This window comes from Neofelis nebulosa, chromosome 12 (assembly GCF_028018385.1).
Source record: "Neofelis nebulosa isolate mNeoNeb1 chromosome 12, mNeoNeb1.pri, whole genome shotgun sequence".
Taxonomy (NCBI): Eukaryota; Metazoa; Chordata; class Mammalia; order Carnivora; family Felidae; genus Neofelis; species Neofelis nebulosa.
In genome coordinates, this window is record NC_080793.1 from 12,484,065 (window position 1) to 12,509,805 (window position 25,741).

The following is a 25,741-nucleotide window of genomic DNA, read 5'->3' on the forward strand; positions in this document are numbered from 1 at the left end:
ACTTTTACATGAAGAACAACTGGCAGCTAGAAGTTCAGGCCTTGAGAGAATGTGGATTTGGGAACATCTGTGCAGTGGTGATAGCTGAAGCTCTGGGGGTGGAAAGAGTCACCCAGGGAGACAGGGACTACTGACTGAGCACCTAGGGGAAGGCCTCTGTTTTAGGGGCAGGTAGAGAGAGAAAATAAATCAAAAGGGAGTTAGCAATGTTGTGAGAGAAGGGAGAGCAAAACCAAGAGGGCGAGAGAGGTCAAGAGCAAAGAGAACTGCAAGGAAGAACACTATGAGACGGAAACTAGAGTGCAGTGAGATAAGGAGGTTGGGGATCAGAGGCAGTGGGCACAGGGTTTCTTTATGGGAAATTTTGCAGTAAGATGAGGCATAGCTGGATGGCTGCTTACGGGGAAGCACAACTGAGAAGGGTCTAAAAAAGAATGACCAGAGAAGAATATTACAAAAGAAAGGACAACTTTGGGGAAATTAAAATTAAACCCAAAAAACATTTCTCTAAATCTAACTCCCCTTATAGTTTGAAGCATCTAGTTTATCACTGGAAAACCTGTCTTTTATTGTTAGCCTGTCCTAAAACTTGTTATACTTTCTCAATCAGTAATATATAGTAAGTTCCTTAAGGATTATGTCTCATGCCCCATCTGTATTTCCTACATGGTAGATGCTAACTAGGTATTTAATTAATTTGGGGGGGGGGGAGGGGGCGCGGGTGGAGACTAAAGACTAGTTCTAAGGGCAGAGGAAGGTTGAAGAACTCTGGTCCTAGGTCCTCTTTTAGCCTTATGGCTCTGAAGTACCAAAATATTCTGGAAAATGGATTGCCGAAATTGAACACTTCCTTTACAGCTTTCCGGTACAGACTTTTTGACAGACATCAGTATTTCCCACCATTTATTATGCTGCAGTGCTAAAAGTCCACCTCGATAGGCATCAGCACTTCCCACTGTCGGATAGGTCCTAGGTGCCAAGTTCGTAATTTATAATGTGAATACCAAAAAGGAGTTTGCAGTGTTACAGGACGCAGAAGCTCTTAACATAAAACCCACTGCCAAAAATTTAAATGTGGAGCCAGGGGACTGTCATCTGAAAGTCCTGATTGAAAGGGTAAAAGAAACCTAACCATTGTATTTCTAATTGACTTCCTGTTCATTATGAGCGTAAAATTAAAAAGTAACAACACAATTTCAGAAAGTCTACTCTCTTCTTTTTTGCCTTCTTAAATACCAAATGCAAATTACACTTTGTAGTTATCTTTTGTGTAATTTCAAAGAACCAGAATGACCATTCAAAACCGAGGTTTTTTTCTGGATGTGAGATACCTTGCATATTTTATATAAGGAATCTTGTCCATCTCCTCCTGTGTCCTTAAAATAGTCATGGGCTGGGAATGTCCGGTTAATATCCCGGGTGATGGCACTGTCCTGGGGAGACTCCTGTGGAAACATTAGGAAAGAGGTTTAGTAATCAATCATGTACGTACTTGTGTGAGTTTATATAACAAGGTCTTCTCATTTACATGCTTTAAAATACTGCAGGGACATACATACACATATGCATGCCCAGAGTTACTACATCTTCAGGCACCAACTGTTCAAGCGAAAGCAAAATCAAATATTAAGAAAAACAATATGGAAGAAAAGCAACCTGCTTACTGTATATACCTCAAGTATACTCCATTTCTGTTGCAAGGAAGTACAGCTGCTGACCTTTCAATTGTAAGAGAGAAAATGTAATCAAAATGGACTTCCTATAGGAAAATATTCAAGCTAATCTCAAAAGGAGGTAAAATGCTCCCACTAGAAAAACTGGGTACGAAAACTGCTGCTTTAAATGATCCTTTGGCATGAAGCCCATGTGCCAGGTTCTCAAAAGGAAAAGAGAAGTCCCTTAATTGGGGTTTATCCTAAGGGCAAATGGCATAAAAATGCACCCAAGAGTCTACTCAGTAGGAAACTAGACCAGCAAATGTCAAGGGATTCAAGTAGGCTATGGGAAAATATCCTTTCTTTTGCCAGTGGAGAAAACTAAATATATGTCAATAATATCAGCAAACTTTCATACCACATAGCAAGTATCCAGGTATTTCTAATAAATTCCTCTTGTTAAATTTTATTTGCTCACATGCTAAAGAACTACAGCTAAGAAACATGACCTTCTATTTTAACAATGCATTGTTTTCATAAGACAATAGACTTGCTTCTCCTTGGTGAGACTACATCATATTCAGCATACCATCCAAGAGCCTGATACTCCTGTTTCAAGATGAAAAATCAAAGTGATATTCTTCTCTTGTCCAGTAATTTCTCCAGTCTTTTAGGTAATCATGTTCCTAGGGCCATAAGTATTTTACAGTTGTGGGATTTGAACTTTACATTTAAAAATTTTATTGAACAAGTTTGACATGTAACACTGTATAAATTTAAGGTGTACAGTGTGTTACTCTGATACATTTATATACTGTAATATGATTGCCATTGTATCCATATTTATTACATTACATAATATATTCATTATACTGTTCATCAGGTCTCAATGGTTTATTTACTACTCAGTACAAGTTTGTACACTATCATTCTTATGCCCCCAAACTCCATCGACTAACTTTAAAGCCTATGCTCTTTTTTTAACAAGTAAACTATTTAAACTTTCAAAGACATTGCCAAACTGCTTTTCTAAAGACCTTTACTGGTATACTACTAGTTTTTAATATGTTATTAGCAGTTAAGGCAACTCAGAACCATGCTGCTCCCTGACAAAAGGACAAAACCCAAGGTGAGACCTGAGACTACAGTACTTATTGTCTAGTGGCAGCTTCCAGGCTGCAGCACACAGAGAGCAACCTGAAACAGAGCTGGGTGGGGAGTGTCTCCCTGAGTTGAATAAAAAGAATATGGAGAGGGCAAAGCAGCTAGAGTTTGTAGATCAGTCTACTGGATAGGAAAAGCTGAAAAGAAAGAGATCTGCAGAGCTATCTAGAGTCATAAATCATGAAATAAAAAGTGATAAACTGGACTTCATCAAAACTTTAAAGCTGTACTATTCAAAAAAGGCCACTGTTGGGTCACCTGGGTGGCTCAGTCGGTTAAGCGGCCGACTTCGGCTCAGGTCACGATCTCGCGGTCTGTGAGTTCGAGCCCCACGTTGGGCTCTGTGCTGACAGCTCAGAGCCTGGAGCCCGCTTCAGATTCTGTGTCTCCCTCTCTCTCTGCCCCTCCCCTGTTCATGCTCTGTCTCTCTCGGTCTCAAAAATAAATAAAACGTTAAAAAAAAAAAATTAAAAAAAAAAAAAAAAGGCCACTGTTAAGAACCTGAAAATGTAAACCTGACCAGGACAAAATGCCTATAAAATCTGATAATGGTGTTGTATCCAGAATATAAAACTTTGAAAAAAGATAAAGAGGCAAAAACAACTGGCTTTAAAAAGGGGGAATGGTGGGCACCTGGGTGGCTCAGTTGAGGTTAACCATCCAGCTCTTGATCTCACGGCTCTTTGTGAGCTTGAACCCTATATCGGGCTCTGTACTATCAGTGTGAAGCCTGCCTGGGATTCTCTCTCTCCTCGTCTCTCTCTTTGCCCCTCCCTTGCTCGTGTGTTCTATCTTCTCTCAAAATAAATAAACGTAAAAAAATAAATAAATAAATAAAAACGGGGTACGGTGGTATAAGATTGAAGAGATACTTCACAAAAGAAGGCATACAGATGGTGAATAAGCACATGACAAAACTTCAGCATCACTCATCATTAGAACAATATAGACTGAAACTACAAAGAGATCCTACTACATGCCTACTAAATGCTAAAATGAAAAAGAACCAAGATACCAAGTACTGGCAAAGGGTGTGAAATAACCGGAACTCCCAAAATTTGCTGGTGGGAATGCAAAATGGTACAAATATTTTAGAAACAGTCTGGAGGGTCATATAAAGTTAAACATATACTTCCCATTTAATTCAGTGATTCTACTCCTAGGTATTTCTCCAAGAGAGATGAAAATATGAATACATGCAAAGACTTGACCTTGAATGTTCATGGCAACTTTATTCATATTAGCCCAAACTGGAAACAACACACATGTGCTCCAATGGGTAAATGGATAAATAATTTGTGGTACAATCCAGATAGTGGAATACTACTCAGGAAAACAAAAAAAAAACCCATACGTGCAACATGAATGGATCTTCAAAAGCATTTTGTAACTGAGAGGAGCCAGACACAAAAGATTATTTTCCATTAATTCCAAGTGTATGAAATTCTTTTATTATTTTTTTTTTTTAATTTTTTTTTTTCAACATTTTTTTTTATTTATTTTTGGGACAGAGAGAGACAGAGCATGAACGGGGGAGGGGCAGAGAGAGAGGGAGACACAGAATCAGAAACAGGCTCCAGGCTCCGAGCCGTCAGCCCAGAGCCTGACGCGGGGCTCGAACTCACGGACCGCGAGATCGTGACCTGGCTGAAGTCGGACGCCTAACCGACTGCGCCACCCAGGCGCCCCATCCAAGTGTATGAAATTCTAAAAAAAGGTAAAATTGTACATTATAGAAAGTAGATCAGTGTTTTGAAGAGGCTAGAGTTAAAAGGAGAAAACTGATTATTAAGAGACATGAAAGAACTTTTGGAAGTTTGAATACGGAAATATTACCCATTACATCTATGGTGGTAGTTAAAATGTATTTAATCATTCACTTAAAATTTGTGTATTTTACTGTGTATAAATTACAAGGTTGATTTTAAATGGAAAAATAAAAAAGGACACCCACACAAATGAAAGAGACCCAAGATGATTCAAACTCTTCAGATTAAGAAGAATCCTACTTTAAGTAAATATACAGCTAAATGATAAAAATGATGTAAATCCATATTAACCTAAAGATCTTAAAACAGGGGTATAGCTTAGAGGCACACATAGCCGAGTTTGAAGGTTGGCTCAGTTTCTTAGATGAACAACTTCTATCAGTGTCTGACATGTACATAGAAAAGACTTGATAAAAGTGAAAGGAAGCAATCTCCATCCAGCACTGCTGAGTGCTGGGGCTCTCCTCTGAACCCACACATGTACACTCACCAGTGATATGTGAAATACACACACACACACACACACGGTACCTAAAATATATATTTTTATTTTTGTGTACCTTATCCCCCCTATAAAACTATTCACATAGGTGTAGAGATTGTGATTTGGTTTTAGATTTTCCACAGAGATTAGCATAATGCAGAGCATACAGTCAGTCAAAGCTTGATAAATATACCTAATAATTTCCACACTCTTCTTTTTATTTTTTTTTTTTTTTATTTTTTTTTTTTTTTAATTTTTTTTTTTTTCAACGTTCTTTATTTATTTTTGGGACAGAGAGAGACAGAGCATGAACGGGGAAGGGGCAGAGAGAGAGGGAGACACAGAATCGGAAACAGGCTCCAGGCTCCGAGCCATCAACCCAGAGCCTGACGCGGGGCTCGAACTCACGGACCGCGAGATCGTGACCTGGTTGAAGTCGGACGCTTAACCGACTGCGCCACCCAGGCGCCCCTCACACTCTTCTTTTTAAAAAAATTTTTAAAAATATTTTTGAGAGAGCGAGAGAGTGCACAAGCAGGGGAGGAGCAGAGAGACACAGAATCTGAAGCAGGCGTCAGGCTCCTCAGCACAGAGCCTGACGTGGGGCTTGAACTCACAAACCACGAGACCATGACCGGAGCCCAAGTCGGACGCTTCACAGACTCAGCCACCCAGGAGCCCTGAGTCCAAACTCTCCTTTAGGACTGAGCAATGGCAACACTCATGTGGTCTACAGCCCTACCTAAACCAGGATCTCTAACGCTTAGTGTTTAATTCAAGATCCATGTGAATGAGGAACAAACTAAGTCAGGAAAGAACCTTACTAACTGGATAATTTCAAAGACATTCCAACTAAACATCTGAAAAAAAAACAAGAATGCCCAAATGATTGGTTCATTTGTAACTTCCTTGTGTAAAAGGCAGGCAAGAGAAAATAGCAGTCATGGAAAGTAAAACAGAGTGAAGACTTTGAATCTTTTAGTCCAAAATGCAAAATAAGTTGAATCATCCTACAATTATTAAGAGAAATGAGAAGGAAAGGGGGTCTATATCAGAAATATAAGCTATATTATTGTGGATTAAGGATTTTTTTTTCAGCCTAGGATATATGAAATCTCTTGAACTCAGTTTTAATTTCACCAAACTCACACAATGTGAAACAGCAAGCAGAGAGAACCATAGGCATATAGGGAATTAAGAAATCTTTACCGTTAGTCAGTCTCTATCTCATGAATAGCTCAAATAAGCAACAAAGGACTGACTATAAACAGTCTCAGTCTCAGTTCTAAAACTGCAGCATGACAGAAACTTACCTTACCTCTAGCATCATCAAGAGAAAAAAAACGCAATAAACTGGATTTAATTAAAATTTTCTTATAAAATATGCCATTAACATCCAAACTGGCAAGGAAGAATTAACACTTTTACTATTTGCAGATGACATGATTTTATATATAGAAAAATCCCAAAGATTCCAGCAAAAAACTACTAGAACTGATAAGTGAATTCAGTAAAGTTTCAGGACACAAAAATCAATGTACAGAGATTTGTTGCACTTCTACACACTAATAATGAAGCAGAAGAGAAATTAAGAAAACAGTCCCATTAACATTGCACCAAAAATAATAAAATACCTATAAAACAGTGATGAAAGAAACTGAAGATGACACAAAGAAACAGAGTGCCAGGGTGGCTTAGTCAGTTGAGCATCTGACTCTTGGTTTTGGCTCAGGTCATGATCTCGTGGTTTGTGGGATTGAGCCCTGCGTCCCAAGCCCCTGCTTGGGATTCTCTCCCTCCCTCTCTCTCTCTGCCTCTCCCAGCTTGCATGCACGCTCTTTCTCAAGATGAATAAATAAACTTAAAAAAGAAATGAAAGACATCCCATGCTCATGGACTGGAAGAACAAATTGTAAAAATGTCTATACTGCCCAAATCAATCTGCAGGCTTAATGCAATTCCTATCAAAATACCAACAGCACTTTCAACAGAACTAGAACAAATAATCCTAAAACTTGTATGAAGCCACAAAAGACCCCAAATAGCCAAGGCAATCTTGAAAAAGAAAACAAAACTAGAGGTATCGCATTTCTAGACGTCAAATTATACCACAAAGCTATAATCATTGAGACAGTATGGTACTGGCACACCAACAGACACATAGATCAATGGAACAAAATGAAAATCCAGAAATAAACCCATAACTATATGGTCAATTAATCCTTGACAAAGGAGGAATGTACATACAATGGGAAAAAGACTGTCTCCTCTTCAAAAAATGGTATTGGGAAAACTGGAGAGCAATATGCAAAAGAATGAATCTAGACCACTTTCTTATACCATATACAAAAATAAACTCAAAATAGATCAAGGACCTAAATATGAGACCTGAAACAATAAAAATGCTAGAAGAAAGCACAGGCAGTAATTTCTCTGATATTGGCCATAGCAACGTTTTTCTAGGTATGTCTCCCAAGGCAAGGGAAATAAAAGCAAAAATAAACTATTGGGACTACATCAAAATAAAAACCTTTTGCACAGTGAAGGAAACAATCAACAAAACAAAAGACAACCTACTGAATGGGAGAAGATATTTGTAAATAACATATCCGATAAAGGGTTAATATCCAAATATATAAAGTACTGATATGTCAGAGAAAGACAAATATCATATGATTTTGGAATTTAAGAAACAAAACAGATAAATACAGAGAGGGAGGTAAACCATAAGAGACTCTTAAATACAGAGAACAAACTGAGGGTTGCTGGAGGGGTATTGTGTGGGGGGATGGGCTACATTGGTGACAGACATTTGGGGCACCTGGGTAGCTCAGTCGGTTGAGCGTCCGACTTCAGCTCAGGTCACAATCTCACAGCTTGTGAGTTCGAGCCCTGCATCGGTCTCTGTGCTGACAGCTTGGAGCCTGGAGCCTGCTTCAGATTCTGTGTCCCTCTCTCTCCCCCTAACCCACTAGCATTCTGTCTCTGTCTCTCTCAAAAATAAATAAACATTAAAAAAAATAAAAAAAGAAGGGCACTTGTTGAGAAAAGCACTGGGTATTATATGGAAGTGATGAATCACTAAATTCTCCTAAATTATGACACTATATGTTAATTTGGATTTAAATAAATACATACATAAATAAAAGAACTGATATGACTCAACACTCAAAAAAATGAATAAAAAATTAAAAATGGGCAGGAGACACCTGGGTGGCTCAGTGAGTTGAGCATCTGGCTTTAGTACAGGTCACAATCTTATGGTGAGTCTAAGCCCCACACTGGGCTTGCTGCTGGTCAGCACAGGGCCCACTTCAGATCCTCTGTCCTTCTCTCTCTGCCCTTCCCCCGCTTGCTGTCTCTCTCTCTCTCTCTCTCTCTCTCTCTCTCTCTCTCTCTCTCTCTGCCTTTCTCTCTCAAAAATAAACATTAAAAAAAAAAAATGGGCAGGGGCCCCTGAGTGGCTCAGTCGGTTAAGCATCTGACTTCAGCTCAGGTCATGATCTCACGGTTCATGAGTTTGAGACCCACGTCGGGCTCTGTGTGACAGCTCAGGGCCCCTGAGTGGCTCAGTCAGTTAAGCATCTGATTTCGGTTCAGGTCATGATCTCACGGTTCATGAGTTTGAGACCCACGTCGGGCTCTGTGTGACAGCTCAGAGCCTGGAGCCTGCTTCAGATTCTGTGTGTGTGTCTCTCTCTCTACCCCTCCCTCTCTCAAAAATGAATCAACATTTTAAAAAAGTTTTAAAAAAATGGGCAGGAGACATGAACAGACGTTTCTCCAAAGAAGACATACAGATGGCTAACAGACATGTGAAAAGATGCTCATCATCAGGGAAATGCAAATCAAAACTACAATGAGAGTGGTGCCTGGATGGCTTAGTCAGAAAAGCATGTGACTCTTGATCTTGGGGGTCATGAGATCGAGCCCCACGTTGGATATAGAGATTACTTAAATAAATACATTAAAAAAAAAAAAACCCAAAACTACAATGAGATATGACCACATACTTGTCAGAATGGCTAAAATTTAAAAAAAGAACGCCTGGGTGGCTCAGTTGGTTAAGTGTCTGACTTTGGCTCAGGTCATGATCTCATTGTTCATGGGTGTGAGCCCCACATTGGGCCCTGTGCTGACAGCTTGGAGCCTGGAGCTTGCTTCAGTTTTGTGTCTCCTTCTCTCGCTGCCTCTCTCCTGCTCATGCTGTCTCACAAAATAAATAAACATTAAAAAAAAAAAAAAAGATGGAGATAAAATAGTAGCTACTTTCAGTATGAATTCATGCAAAGCACCAAGACCTTGCCTGGCATATAGGCATAATAAAAAATAATTTTTTTTTTTTTTAAATACAAGAAACAACTGTTGGTGAGGATGTGGAGAAAAAGGAACCCTTGTGTACTATTGGTGGGAATGCAAACTGGTGCAGGCACTGTGGAAAACAACAGTTAAAAATAGAACTACTCAGGGTACCTGGATGGCTCAGTCGGTTAAGTATCTGACTCTTGATTTCAGCTCAGGTCATGATCTCATGGTTGTAGGATCAAGCCCCGTGTTGGGCTCTGTGCTGGGTATGAAGCCTGCTTGGGATTCTCTCTTTCCCTTTCTCTCTCTTTCTCTCTCTCTCAAAATAAATAAATAAACATTAAAAAAAAAAAAAACAGAATTACCCTACCATCCAGAAATCACACTACTAGGCATTTACCCCCCCGATTACAAGAACACTAATTCAAAGGGATACATGCACTCCTATGTGTACTGCAGCATTATCTACAATAGTCAAATAATGGAAGCAGCCCAAGGGTCTATCGACAGATGAATGGATCAAGAAGGTATGGTGTGTGTGTATGTGTGTGTGTGTGTGTGTGTGTGTGTGTGTGTGTATATGGTGAACACATGCGTGCGCGCACACACACACACGCACACACACACACAGAGGAATATTATTCAGCCATAAAAAAGAATGAAATCTTGACATTTGCAACAACATGGATGGAGCTAGAGTATAATGTTAAGCAAAATAAGTCAGAGAAAGACAAATACCATAAGATTTTACTCATATGTGGAATTTAAGAAACAACATAAACAAGCAAAGGATAACCAAAGAGAGACAAGCCAAGAAACAGACTAACTACAGAGAACAAACTGATGGTGACCAGAGGGGAGGTCGGAGGGGCAGATGGGTGAAATAGGTGATGGAGATTAAGAGTACACTTATCATGATGGGCACTGAGTAATGGAAAGAATTGCTGGATTACTATATTGTACACTTGAAACGAATACACTGTGTGTTAACCACACTGAAATTGAAATAAAAACTTAATCTAAAAAGAATACAATACAACATGCCAATTAAAAAAGAAATAGGCAAGCAGTACATATATGTGAAAAAAACTAAAATACATCTAGAATGCAAAAAGACAACCTAATAAAACCGACAAAAATTTGAACAGGCACTTCATAAAAGAAAGTATATAAATGGCAAGTAAGAAAATGAAAAGGTTAAGACCACAATGAGATAGCCAGCCAAAATGTGCCAAAAGAGAATATGTAGTGATAAGAAGGGCTACTTTCTGGAACACTCTGAGACAAGTAATTTAATCAATAAGGATTTGGAAAATCAGAATTATAATTCCAAAGTATTAAAGAAAGATTAACCAAAGCAGCATTAATGCAGTTTCTGGAAGATTTTGGGACTTGAAAGAAAAAAAGGAGACTGAAAACACTAAAACAATGACTAAGATGAATTTCACATTGACAAAGCTTTCCAGATATGATGAACAGACATGATATTGACCTATATTTGGAATGAGCTACAAATTATTCTAAAAGGATTTGTTAATTCTATTCTTGAATTATGTCTCTGCTTCTAAAGAGAATTCTTTTAAAGAAAATGTTAGATGAATTTACTCCAAGGAATTCTATGAAACAACAATGAAAGTTCTGAAACATTCTGAGAATGACAGACTGTGGCTTAACACAGCATGAAGGTTAAATAAATTAAATGAAGAGGGGTGCCTGGGTGGCTCAGTCGGTTAAGCCTCTGACTTCGGCTCAGGTGATATCATGGTTTACGGGTTCGAGGCCCGCATCGGGCTCTGTGCTGACAGCTCAGAGCCTGGAGCCTCCTTTGGATTCTGTGTCTCCCCCTCTCTCTGCCCCTCCTCCCTCATGCTCTGTCTCTCTCTCCTTCAAAAAATAAATAAACAAACATAAAAAAATTAATTAAATGAAGAATTGAGAGGGACACGGAAAACTTCAAAATACACTATGCCAGTTACTTTAGTCATAGATTGGTGATAAAGGTAACTTGACACAGTTATCAGAGAGCTATGGTTTGGAAATTCAAATGCACACAGGAAAGGAAAGTAACACAAAACTAAAAATATACTATAATTGATCAGTTCTCATCAATCTGGCTTCCTTCACCCATTGACCATGGGAGTCATCAGAGAATTAAGGGGTAATATGCCCTTTACAGAAGGTAAATCTGAAAATTCACATGCTGTATTTGAAGTCTTCAAGAATGATAACCACTTACTTAAAATATCTAGTCAACCACTTACTTAAAATATCTAGTCTTAGGAAATATGCTGAAAAATTTGGGAATACATCCATTTGACTTGCCAGAAGCCAAGCTGTACAAAAATGATAAATTCTAACCTAATGACAAATTTAGTAAGCTCCTGTCAGAATCATTAACTTTCAAAAGATTCTGAAAACAAATCACAGTAATATTATAGATGACTTCTTCCTAAGAGAACACAGCAAAGAGCTGCAAAACAGCCAAACCCAAGGGCTTATAACATGAAGGTTTACATAATGCACAGTGCTTTTACTTCTAAGGAGTTAAGCACAGATGTAGCGGAAACAAGGAACTTTCTGGTGCAATACATATTGGGTAATACTACTCATGGTTAAACTGATGAAGTTTAACCAAATACACCCAAAGTTAACCAAATATAAATATTTACAGAGAATAAGATATTACAAGGGTATGTAAGACAATCATGCTGAGATATAAACCTTAAAAGAGCAGGGAATGGCAAAACGACTATCAGTTGAGATGTGTCCTGTAAATTATCAAAGCTATGGCAGAGATGGGTTTTTTTTTTTTCCCCATCAACTGGTTTTGTTTCCACCACTTCATCCTATGAAAAACAGCTTTAATATCCAGAAGAAAACTAGAGCATCATATGATTATGCAGTCTTAACATCTTGCAAACTTTTTTTGTTAACAGTCAGACAGCAAATAATTTTGGCCTTTTGGGTCATCTGGTATTAAATTTACCCTTGGTAGAGTATAAGTAGCCATAGATAATACGTAAATAAGCACGCATTTCTGCATTCTAATAACACTTTATTTACAAAAACAAGAAGCATGCTGGATCTGCCTCCCAAGCCACAGTTTGCCAAGGCCTTCTCTAAATATACACTACAGTAATTTTTCATGGGCAATATGAACAGAAAGAAGACTTTTTTTTTTAATGTTTATTTTATTTTTGAGAGAAAGAGAGCATGAGCAGGATAGGGGCAGAGAGAGAGGGAGACACAGAATTGGAAGCAGGCTCCAGGCTCTGAACTGTCAGCACAGAGCCCGATGTGGGACTCGAACCCACGGACTGTGAGATCATGACCTGAGCTGAAGTCGGACACTTAACCGGCTGAGCCACCCAGGCGCCTCCAGAGAGAAGACTTTTGTAGTGATTTTAAATATTTTGTAATGATATTAAATATACTGTTGATTAATTTCATGTTTTACAGACATTCTGTCACAAACGAGTTGCAATAACTTGAAATGTATATCCCTTTGAACATATGCGCTTTTTCATGTTATAATCAACATTAAAAATGTTTGCTGCCTTCTCCAAAAGTCTGTATGCTTCTGTATCCCCAGAGTAGTAAAGGTTTAAATGAAATCCTGTAATTATAGTGACATACTGTTTCTTACATTTCAATCAGCAATACCAACAATATGTACAGGTCAGAAATCATAAACATATGCACTGAAACATTCCAGACTGGCTAAAATAAAAAGACAATACTAAATGTTGGTAAGGATATGAAACAACTGAACTCTCAAATGTTGCGAAGGAGGTGTAAAATGACCCAACCACTTTGGTGAATTATGCAGCTGTTACTTGTAAAGTTAAACACACATCTACCCAGATCCAGCAATTCTCCTCCTCAGTATTACACAGGAGAACCAAAAATATACATCCAAGGAAAAAAAAGTCCAAGAATGTTCATAATAACCCCAAATATCCATCAATAGAAAAAGACAAAAAAATATGGTATAATTATATAATGGAATACAATGCACACTGCTGGAAATAGTTTAATTAAAAATTGTACTCTAGGAGCACCTGGGTAGCTCAGTTGGTTAAGCATCTGACTTCGGGTCAGCTGGTGAGTTCGAGCCCCATGTCAGGCTCTGTGCGGACAGCTCGGAGCCTTGAGCCTGCTTTGGATTCTGTCTCCCTCTCTCTCTGCCCCTCCCCTTCTCGCACTCTGTAGCTCTCTCTCAAAAATAAACATTAAAAAAATTAAAAAAAATTATACCCTAAAATTTTGGCACTTTTTAAATGTTTATTTATTTTGGGAAAGAGAGAGAAGGAAGCGAGAATCCCAAGTAGGCACCATGCTGCCAGTGCAGAGCCTGACACGGGGCTCAAACTGACCAACTGTGAGACCATGACCTGAACAGAAATCAAGAGTCAGATGCTTAACCAACTGAGCCACCCAGGTACCCCTAATATTTCGGCTCTTTTAAAATGTATTCACTAAAAAATTCCAAGAATCAACACTTCATACTAAAATCTAAATCTCTTTTAGTTCCCCTCTTCATACTCTTGTCAAATGGGACTGTTGCCCAAACACAACCCAAAATTAACAATACACCTTACTGCACTTTAAAAGGAAAAACCTAACTTTTTGTTTTCTTATTTTTATAAAACATTTTTTGCTGCCTTATAATGGGAGGAAATAAGAAAAATGAAAGATAATTTCATAACTCAGATATAACTGTAACTAATGTTTGGTGGAGGTGTATGCCTAACTTTTTATGTAATTGTTGTTATAAATGTTTACACTGTTTTTAAAATTAATTTTTACTAACTGCAAAATGTTATGATCATCCTTTCACGTCTGCCATTTTTTACTGTACAATGATCTGTCACGTGGCTATGCTATAATTATGCTAAATCTCTGACTTTGGAATATTCAGGCTGTTCTACTTCTTTTGCTATCTACAAGGCCGTAAAGTAAAACCACGATTCCTAAAGGAAAAACAGTTTCCACAGTCACTTTGTTCCCCACAAGATCCAGTTTAACCCATGTTTTAGAGTGTGAATTATACTGCCAATTTGTTCTCCAGAAAAGCATACCAATCAATGTACACACATTAATGAGTAGTGCCCTTACAGTAAATACCCTGCTGTTTTAGAATAGTCTTTTATGTACTTGTCCTCCCTCTAGTCTATGTATGACTAACAAATGCATCTAAAGCTGCAAAGAACTACAAATGAAGTTTACTGACTCTATCCCATACTAATTCCTATGCATTTTTTGCTGAACCCACATGGTGACTGATCAAAAGGCACTATCGTACGCATATTTCCTTACTCTGTCAGTTGATGAGAGGGCCTGGAAGCAGTAACATCCAGTAGCAGTGAGCACATCTACTGCCAGGATCTTGGTTTCTAACACCATTTACAAATAAAAGGAACCAAGACCCCTCAGAGAAATAGCTGATTCCAGGACTGGGGCAGGAAATATACAAGATGAACCTAGAACATCTAGAAGTGCCACAGCGTAAGGAAGTGCTTTCTCTGTACCCTGACCATGAAGAAAACAAATGCACAACAAGAGGAGTATGTCAAAGGGAAAGAGGAGCCAAATAAAAGAGTTCCCAATGGCCAAAGCTGGAACAATTTTAACAAAATAAATGAAAGTGGTACTGGATTACAATCTAAAGTATAAAATAAATACCCATGAGTCACCTACACTTATATAAATAAATGACTGAATAAATAAATGGGGGAAATGAGACAAATATCCTACGCAGAAGAATTCCCAGTAACTTACGCAGACAGGCTGCCCTCTTAGAGGAACCCCATTTCTGGTTTGGGCTAGGCATAGTTGACTTCCTTTGGAAGAATACAGTATGGAAAGGGGAAAAAAAGTGACTTAACAGTGAAGAAATCTGACAGACATGCCCTCAGCCAGATGATCCAAGGTCAACATCAACAGTGGGGAGTCATGTTGGTAGTCCCTACCCTTGGTAAGAGGTGATGAAATGGTACTTAACTTATGTGTTCTTCTTCCCCCAAACTCATAACCTTGTGAGAGAAACAGATAAATTCCAGTTGAGGGGCATTCTATAAAATACCTGACCAGTATTCCTTAAGATCATCAAAGTCATCAAAAACAAGCAAGTCTGAAACACTGTTACAGTCAAGAGGTGCCTAAGGAGATATGAGGACTAAATGTAATATACTATCCTGGATAGAATCTGCTACAGAAAAAGGACATTAGGTAAAAATTAAGGAAAACTAAATAAAGTGTAGATTTTGGTCAATATTAACCTATCAATATTGGTTGATTAACTGTAACAAAGATACCATACTAATGTTAAGATGCTAATGACAGAGGAAAGAGGGCAGGTTATATGGAAACATCCTGTACTATTTTCACAATATTTCTGTAAATCTAAAACCATTCTTTCTTTTTTTGAGAGAGTGCATGTGCATGCATGCAAGTGGGGAAGGGGCAGAGAGAGAGGGAGAGAGAATCCCAAGCAGGCTCTGTGGTGTCCACAAACCATGAGATCATGACCTGAGCTGAAATCAAGAACTGGTGCCTTAACTGAGGCACCCAGGTGCCCCTAAAACCATTCTTAAATATAAAATTTATTGAAAGAAAAAAATGGCATTATCTCCTTATACAACATGGAAACTTAGGCTTAGCAAGGTTAAGCTACCAAAGTTCACATACTAATAATGGTCTGCACTTATTAGGCACTCAATAAAAACCTGAACTGAATATGTGGAATAAAACTGGTGAAATGAACACTGTGGTTATGTATAAACAAGCTCAACAGCAATCACAAGGAGACTCTGCTCATGTGACAGATTTACAGATGATTTCTCTCTTGGCCCCAACTCTTATGCCCTTTTAGTGTACAAAATATAAAGCAATGGTGAGGATGTGTTACTTTCTTAAATATTTAAGGTTCTTCTAAAATAATTTCTACAGAAAAAAAAATCTAAGGAAATGATAATACTCATGTACTGTTTCTTTCTCTCCATCTAAGTTTGAAAGTCATCCATTAGTTCAAATCACAGTGGTACCACATTCTGTAATTTTTCTGGACAACTATTTTTGTACCTTACTGTGAGAATTGGCCCACTGGGTAACTTCTCAGGATTAACAAGGTACTGAGAACTGGCGGAAACCCTTTGAATACACACCCTTTGTAAACTCAAGTTGAAAAATAGAAAGCTAAGAATGGCAGGAAGAAAAAGAAAGTACCCAAACAAAGAAAACGTAGTGGAAGGCTGCCATGAGAAATAACCAACATAGGGAAGATTATTATTTCCAAAGTAGCTTGTTGCCTAAATAAAAAGTTAGATCTTCCTAGGACTAGCCTATAATGTTATAAATGATTTGTTAAAAGTCATCATGCAACACTTAAGAAAACAGAATAAAATGGAAACCACCCAAACCCCACTCAAATCTATTATATACCTTGTTCTATCTTTATAATATGTTACACAGAAATTAAAAAAAAAAAAGTTGTTTTTGGTTATACTTTGCTCTTAAAAAGTCAGCTATAGCTTGTGAGAGTGATTTTAAAGACTTAATTTTTAAAATCCCCTAGGATAAAAACCCCAAAGAAGAAAACTGAAGTTGAAGGGGTGCTGTGTTTACAAGTGAATAAATGAGGACTGAAAACATCCTTGAGGTAAAATCATTCTCTCTTCGTTACACAAAACTCTCATCATTTGTAATTTCATTTCATATGTTCTGGAAACAGCAGAATTGCTTAAGTGAAAAAAATAAAGAGTAAGACTTTTATGTCTATGAAAACAGAGGTTCCTGTGTCTGGAAAAGACCAAGATGGTCCTACAAAAATCTGCAAAACCTGGAGATTTTATTTCAATTGATCATGTTATTTCTAAGCATTTCCGATTTGTTAGAGCCAAAAAAGGTGATTAAGGAAAACAGTAACAATTATCTTGTCTCTTAAACAAATACAGTATCCCTCTTAAGGAATGCCTCACACAGGAATTCTGAAAAATAAAAAGAAGGTATGCATGATATTCTTAAAGATTTCTGAGATTTAACAGACTCCCAGGTTACCATAAATTCTTTGACACTGCATGCAATGTTTTGTGTGTACTTTTCTAAGAAGATTGTTCACAGATTTTAAAGGATTCACTAGAATGTGAAGCTTCACAAGGGCAGAGATTTCTGTTTTGCTCACATGCCATCTACAACTCCTAGAAGAGTGTCCAACAAATGGTAGGCACTCAGTAAGGTTCAGAGCCACTTATTTCCTTTTGCCAAATTCACTTTTAGAGACTTAAAAATAATTAAACAACAATAACAAGAGCTAAGATGGATCTGGTGTCATTGCTTTAAGAGCCTTATATGCAGACACATCATATAGACAGATCTGTCTATCGTAACTTACTCTGACATGAGTTCCATTATTTTCCCTATTTGACAAATGAGGAAAGAAGTTAAATCATTTGGCTAGAAAGGGGAAGAGCTGGGACTGGAACCCAACTCTTTTGGCTTTTTAGCCCCACAGTATTAACCCAAATAAATATACTGGAAAACTGGAAGAAATTCCCTTATCAGTAGTGAGTGGCATTTACAGTTCTTAACATATGATACAAAGTTTTTGTCTTCTATCTAACTAAAACCGACATGACACAGACTTTGAAAATATGCTTTTTCTTTTTTTTAATGTTTTTTTAAATGTCTATTCATTTATTTTGAGAGAGAGAGAGAGAAAGAGCTTGAGCAGGGGAGTGGCAGAGAGAAAGGAAGAGGGAAAATCCCAGGCAGGCTCAGCGCTGTCAGCACAGAGCCCGATGCTGGGCTCAAACTCAAGAACTGTGAGATCATGACCTCAGCTGAAACCAAGAGTCAGACGTTTAACTGGCTGAGCCACCCAGGTGCCCCAATATGCTTTTTCTTTTTACTCATATGAAAGCGCTTCCTTGGATAAAGTCTGCTCAGTGTAAAAGAGACATAACTGAGGCCCTAGTAACATGAAGACAGAGAAATATATAATGTTCTTATACATAAAAACCAAGTAAAGAAAACCTCAACATGTGGCCCTTCAAGAAGTTATTCAAACAAAAGGCATTTTCCCTAAATGCTAGGTGGATTCCAAGATGTATCTTAATCATAAGGCCTTTTACATCAGTGGTGGCTCTTTCCCATCAGACTTGAGATTTATGATGTTGGCATATTTCCAACCTTGGGAGAGAGGCCAAGGGACAAAATATGTATTTGGCAGATTTTCCTGTTTGGGACTTAGTGCCCTGTGGGGGATCTGCAATTTTAGACAGTACACAATTCAGAAATCCACTGTATATTACCAACATTATAACTTATCTTAACCAAATCAAATCATAAAGGAGATAAATCAGGTAGCAGAAAAACTGACACATAATATAAATGATGCAATAAGAGGGTTCTGTTCTTTTCTCTCTTCTTTTCGCCTATGAATGACACTAACCAAAACACAGTAGAGCTCAGTATGAAATACCTTTGTTAATTATCTTTAAGAAAATCATTTCTCAGAGGCAAAATCCATTTGGGTTTCTTTGTTTTTGTTTCATTTAGGAAAGTGCTCTCCCACAATCAGATAACTATACCAACGCCCAATGCTACTAATCTTTCTTTACTCTCTTTTTCCCTTCCAATAAAGAAAACAACTTACTCTAAACCTACACAACAAAAAGACTACTACGTACTATGACAATGAACTGCCACAGAATCTTTATTATACAGAGCAGACTCAGAACGCGGGCTCTGGCAATGCCTGCCAAACAAGTGCTTCTAATTTTAATACATGTTTTAGCACTGGTCAGCTAAACAGTTATATACTTCTAACACTAACTCTATAGCATACAATGTGATAGAAAATTAGATGACTTCAGAAAAGATAGTTTTAAATAAAATAATGCACTGCTATCAGATTGTTTCAATCCAAATATGGCATTATAGTGCCATTCTAAAAATAAGTCTAAGTCCCATGTGATATGCAGTCTTTTAGCTATGTTCATTTCCTTTTAGGGCTCAAGTTTCCCACAGGAAAATTATTCAATGTTTGGCAAAACTGTCCCAAATCATATATAGATAAGGCATAAATGCTAACTACACTGTCAAACTTTTCCTGCTTTGTTATTGTTGATTCTTCTGCACAGTAATCCATCATGGAGAGGAAATACTCAAGAACTGTTACCTGACAAAAATGAACACAAAAAGTGTCATTTTGACTAAAAAGGTGGTAAGGGAGGTAATTTATGAGTCAGCTAAATTTGAAGTCACAGAATTATTATATACAAAGTCATGTTTCAAACACATGTTTCTGATAACTATGATGATTTCCAAATACTTATTTAAATTATATTATTTGTATTACCAAGTAAGACCATGTATCAAATGCCTTCTTAGTACAGCTTAATACAGATTATATTGTTTGACTTATATTAATTGCTTAAAGACTTTGTAAAGCATTACATGCTAAGAATAAAATCTTCTCAAAATCACCCACTCATAGACACCACATATACACAAGATCAACACCCATTCCTCAAGCTATATTTTATATAACCAAATAAACAAATTATGATTTCTAAGAAAATATTTAGGAATATTTCATAATGCTTAACAAATACTCAGTTTTACTTTAAAGTTAGTTTCTTCTGGGCACACCCGGGTGGCTCAGTCAGTTAAGCATCCAACTCTTGGTTTCGGCTCAGGTCATGTTCTCCCTGTTCATGAGACCAAGCCCCGTTGGGTTCTAGGCTGATGACATGGAGCCTGCTCAGGATATTCTCATTCTCTCTCTCTCTCTCTCTCTCTCTCTCTCTCTCTCTCTCAAAATAAGTATACCTAAAAAAATAAAGTTAGTTTCTTTTGAAAATAACAAGTCTTAAGTCAGAGAATCAAGTATGCGTACTGAGTAGCAAAAATGTATAGCAATTATAAAATGGTTAGATATATTAAAATGATTTTACAACTCCATGGAGTTTCCAGTCTTGGGATAGTTAACACAATTAAAAGAGAATCTGTGTTTGAATGATACTGATCACAAACATCTCCATCTGTGAACTGCTGAACTACATTCAGAATTCTAGAAGAGGTCTGCATTTGTATAAATAGACTATATGTTCTGGATTTCAGTATCTATTTTAGTTATATATTTTAATATAGCTTTCAGGCAAAAATGATGTTTCCTTGAGTCCTGATATAGAAGAAAAATGTTAATTTTTCCATTGAAGAATGAATCTTAAGAAAAAATTATCAATAAATAAAATATTTAGATATTGAAAAGCTATCTTATTACATAATTAATGTACAAATTTGTAGCTACCTAGATCTTTTTCTATTAACCTAAAAACTTAAAACTTATCAGCACATAGGTATAATACCAACCAAGATAGCAGGACCTGCTACCATGTATCAAATGCTTATTGTGTGCCAAGAGCTTCAGGGATGTATTAGCTCATTTAATCTTAATAGTTGAGGTAACAGGAACTAAGAGGGATTATGTACCTTGCCCTAGGTAACAGCTATTAAGTGGCAGGGCTAGAATTCAAACTCAAGTTGGCTTGCCTTTCAAACACATACTTTTAACCACTATATATTATATAGTTTCTATTCCTTAAGTGTATAAATAATGCCTCTTCATTCAGGCCTTTGAAGCTTAAAATATCCCTTGACATTATTTTTTTCTTTTTCTAATAAAAATTATTTTCAAATTTCAATTAAAGGAACCCCTCTTCACCCCTGTAGTCCCAAACTTCCTTTCTACCTCTAACCTCCTAAAGCTCTTGCTGTAAGACTCAGTGACCTGTTCCTTGATGAAGTCCATCTAAATACATTTACCTCAGTGTCCGAGAATTATATAGGAGTAATCTTCCTGCAGAACATACTATAAAAGCAAGACAAAGTACATAAGACATGAGTGCACTTGAGTGCACTGATGGAATAAGCCATTATGGCAGTACTTGAGGGGTTTACAAACCCTGCAAGAAGGGTGGGCCGCTCCAAGCCACTCCACATTCACACAAGGCCTTTCCACTGAGAATATGCCATTTTACAGGAGGCCCGGGAGGTTACTGGGAGATTCTGACCTCTGTGTGACAAAGCAGCAACCTTTTACTGAGTTTCTATGATGCCACCATGCACATTTCTATATACTTAAAACATGACGGTATCTAATTTTCACAGTAAGTCTAATGAAGGGCACAAACCCATTTTACAGAGTAGAAAACAAAGGGCCAGAGATTCCAAAATCCATGCTCTTTCCACTACTCTCCTCTTTATCCTGGGGGGGGGGGGGGGGAAGTATAAAGTAATCACAGTAATAATGTAAACAGCTTTACATTATTATAACATGCATCTGACCTTAAACCAACTCCTTTAATACTGGTGTCATTACTCAAGTATGGGTATCCTCCTGAAGTTCAGACAAATTAAGATTACCTAATCAGTTGACAGAACTAGGATCTAAATTTTGTTTTAACTTCATTTCTAGTACTCTGTAGGCTACAACACACATCCTCAGTACAATGATGTTAATAACACATGACGCTAACATAATCTAAGTAGGAAAGGTTTCAGTTACTACAAATACCATGTCATGGAGAAAAAGAACTTTTAAAAATGAAAAAGACTTTTGGGGCACCTGGATGGCTCAGTCTGTTAAGTATCTGACTCTTGATTTTGGTTCAGATCATGATCTCACAGTTTGCGCTGACAGCACAGAGCCTGCTTAGGATTTTCTCTCCTCTCCCTGCATGTCCTCCCTCCCTCCCTCCCCCCGCCCTCAATAAACAAAGATTTTTTTTAAAAAAATGAAACAGATTTTTCAGTCAGATTCTGCTCCCCAGACACCAATGAAGACAGAGACCCACAAATGGCCTTTAAAAATTTTTTTTGGTCTAGCTATAAATAAATGGCTTTGGCAGTGGGGGTTTCCCCATTCTTTCTGGAGGAAAATTCAGAAATAAATCATGATGTTTAATGCTGTAACTTCTGCTTTCTCCCCTAAATACTGTCTTACTAAATCAACATGTATTTATTAAAAGCCAATAGACACAGAATTTATTTTTTAAATGTTTATTTATTTATTTTGAGGGAGGGGAGGGGCAGAGAGAGGGAGAGAGAGAATCCCAAGCAGACTCCCACTGTCACTGCAGAGTCTGATGTGGGGCTCGATCTCATGAGCTGTGAGATCACGACCTTAGCTGAAATCAAGAGTCGGACCCTCAACTAATTCACCGAAGCACCCCTGACAAAGAATTTAAAGTTTTACTTTGAAAAGACTCTTACTCTTCTATTTTGTTCAAAGCCAATACAATCTTTTTGCAACAAACCAATAAATCTTTCATTAAGTGATTACAATCATGGTAATTTTTTTTCAAATTTTCATTTAAATTCTAGTTAACATATAGTGTAGTATTTTATATATAACACCCAGTGCTCATTACAACAAGTGCCCTCCTTAATACCTGTCACCCATTTAGCCCATCCCCTGCTCACCTCCCTCCATGAACCCTCAATTTGTTCTTTATAGTTAACAACCTCCTCTTCCCCCTGCCCTTCCCCTATGATCATCTGTTTTGTTTCTTAAATTCCAAATATGAATGAAGTCATATGGTATTTGTCTTTCCCTGACTTAACTTCACTTAGCACAATAAAATGTAGCTCCATTCACATAGTTCCAAGTGACACGATTTCATTCCTTTTGATGGCTGAGTACAATCGTGGTAACTTAACATAAAGATGTGCTTTTTACTTTGCAAAGGGCGTTCTTGTGTCATATACTGCTTGATAATTGTAGGTCACTTTATTAGGGTCTTTTGTCTATTGATCTTTTGGGTTCCTCTAATTCCGTCTGGCTGAATACTTTATGGAAATTTCATTCAAGGGGTGGGCAGAGATAACATTATAGAATTCCTACTTTTCTCAGAGCAGGCTCCATCTCATATACTGCCTTCTACGGAAATTCACCTAACACACATCTCTTTACCTGTGAATATCACATGGCACTTCGCATTCCTCTCGTGATCTCATATTGCCAGGCCTGTACACCAGTACACCTAAACTCATCACACACACACACACACACACACACACGTTTGTTTATTTTCAGGATTTCCTTCCCAGGATGTCAAAGAAGATGCTTTCCAGGCTGCTGTCTTCCCTTGGTAAAAACCAAAATTAAAAAAATCTAAAAAGACCCAAACAAATACCAATGAGGCATAGTGATGTAGGAGACTGGAATCAAAAAGGTCTTAGAGCCCCCAAACTAGGCTTCCACAATTGTACAAGAGGAATCATTTCCCCTTTGCCTGTCTTCCTAGGAGGATAAAAAGAGATGATGAATAGGAAGTTGCTCTGTATTGGGTCAGAGGTAGGAGAGTGCTAGTACGCTCTCATTTTCTACTTCAGGAGTATGTTCTAAACCTATGCTTTCCGGTCAAATTTATTTGCTTTTTTCCTAAATGTAGTCATGCTTTTCGTAAAAAATAACGCATCTACGTCATTGAAAAGGTCACAGGACAAAGCTTACAGAGAAAAATAGCAGACCCAGACCCCTCACTCCTCCTACCCTGCTCCGTTCTCCAGAGGCAAACATTTCTTGTCTTTTCAGTTTTTTTTTTCCTTCCTATTTCTAAATAAAATACTTAAGTTGCTATTTTCTGGTTTGTTTTTGGTTTTTCCAGACTTTCAGTATGGGAGATGATACTCTGTCTGTTATAGCCCCCAACACCACCCAACTACCACACACACTTCCCTTCCCCTTATCGTGACTCCCAATGTAATTTTGCTACAATTTTTAGTTAAATCAATATTGCTAACTAAATCACAGAGTGTATCATGACTAGATACCCTTTGTTCTTTAATTTTCCATTTCTTCTGCAGTTACTACTTGCTGTTTCTTTCCTCCAGTATTCTATGTTATCTATCACCAGTTCTTCCCCTACAAATCTTGACAGGATTGGAAATTTCTCTCAGTTTTTTCCTAAAGGACATACTTCCTAGTGCCCTCCTTCCTTTTCTCCAATTTGGACTAGTGGCTTTCTAGGTCTGCTGCACAGCTGACATCCTAGGGCTCCCCTTCCCCATCACCATGGGAATTCTCTTCACCTCTGTCCTGTGTAGGGAGTCCCTGCTTCCTGGGTTCCATAGCTTCCACTTTAAAAAAAAAAAAAAAAAAAAAAAAGTTTATTTATTTTTGAGAGAGAGAGAGAGAGAATGCATGCATGTGAGCGGAGACAGGGCAGAGAGAGAGAATCCCAAGCAGACTCCACGCTGCCAGTGCAGAGCCTGACACGGGCTCAATATCACGATTCAAGAGATCATGAGCTGAGCCAAAATTGAGAGTCAGGTGCTAAACCAACTGAGCCACCAGGTGCCCCTCTTCCACTTTTAAAATTTCATCCCTTGTACTGAGAAGCATATCCTTCAGCAACTTCCTGAGAAAGGATGTAAGGCAGATAACTATTTTTGAGACCCTGCATATCTCAAAATGGGTTTATTTTATCCTTGCACTTGAATCAAAGTTTGAGCATAAAATTCTAGGTTAAAAATCACTTCTCAAAAATCTGAAGTTATTCCCTATATCTTCTTGCTTTAATGTGCCAGAAAGACCAGTGCTATTCAGATCCCTGTGTTTAGTAAATTCCCACTTTCCCATCTCTACTCCAGACCAAGAAGCTTTCAAGATTCTACTTTATCCCCAGTATCCTAAAATTTTATGATTCGCCATCATAAAATCTTTTTATTACACTAAGCTGGTCCTTTTCATTATGGAAACTCATAGCCTTTAGTTCTGGATATGTTTCTTCTGATATTTCTTTGAGAATTTCCTCATTTTTTTTTTCTCTATTCTATTTCTGAAAATCATATGAGTTAGATATTGGGCCTCCTTTGTTGAGTCTCTGTCTTGTTTTTATCAACTTTATTGTCTTTTGTTTCACTATCTAGCCTACTTCAATTTTATCTTCCAACTTTTTGGATTTAAAAAATATCTGATTATGCTCTGATTATAAGAACTCTTACTTTTTTTCTTTTCATTTCTTATAGCATCCTATTCTCCTTTAATGGATGCAAAAGCTTCTCTGAAAATATATTTTGGAAAATACACTTTGTGGGGCGCCTGGGTGGCGCAGTCGGTTAAGCGGCCGACTTCAGCCAGGTCACGATCTCGCGGTCCGTGAGTTCGAGCCCCGCGTCGGGCTCTGTGCTGACAGCTCGGAGCCTGGAGCCTGTTTCGGATTCTGTGTCTCCCTCTCTCTCTGCCCCTCCCCCGTTCATGCTTTGTCTCTCTCTGTCCCAAAAATAAATTTAAAAAAACGTTGAAAAAAAAAAAATTAAAAAAAAAAAAAAGAAAAAAAAAAAAAAAGAAAATA

The 25,741-nt window shown here is 37.7% G+C and overlaps 1 protein-coding gene across 6 annotated transcripts in view; it reads right to left on the reverse strand.

Annotated features, from left to right (window-relative positions):
* Positions 1 to 25,741, reverse strand: part of RABGAP1 (RAB GTPase activating protein 1) — a 181,158-nt gene that overhangs the window by 39,637 nt on the left and 115,780 nt on the right. For all 6 annotated transcript variants that reach the window (XR_009251422.1, XM_058694213.1, XM_058694214.1 and 3 more), the window contains one exon: positions 1,332 to 1,445. Coding sequence is in view for 5 of the 6 variants with exons in the window: in XM_058694213.1 (XP_058550196.1) it covers positions 1,332 to 1,445 (114 nt within the window). In the remaining variant the exon portion in view is untranslated. The remainder of the gene's footprint in view (positions 1 to 1,331; positions 1,446 to 25,741) is intronic.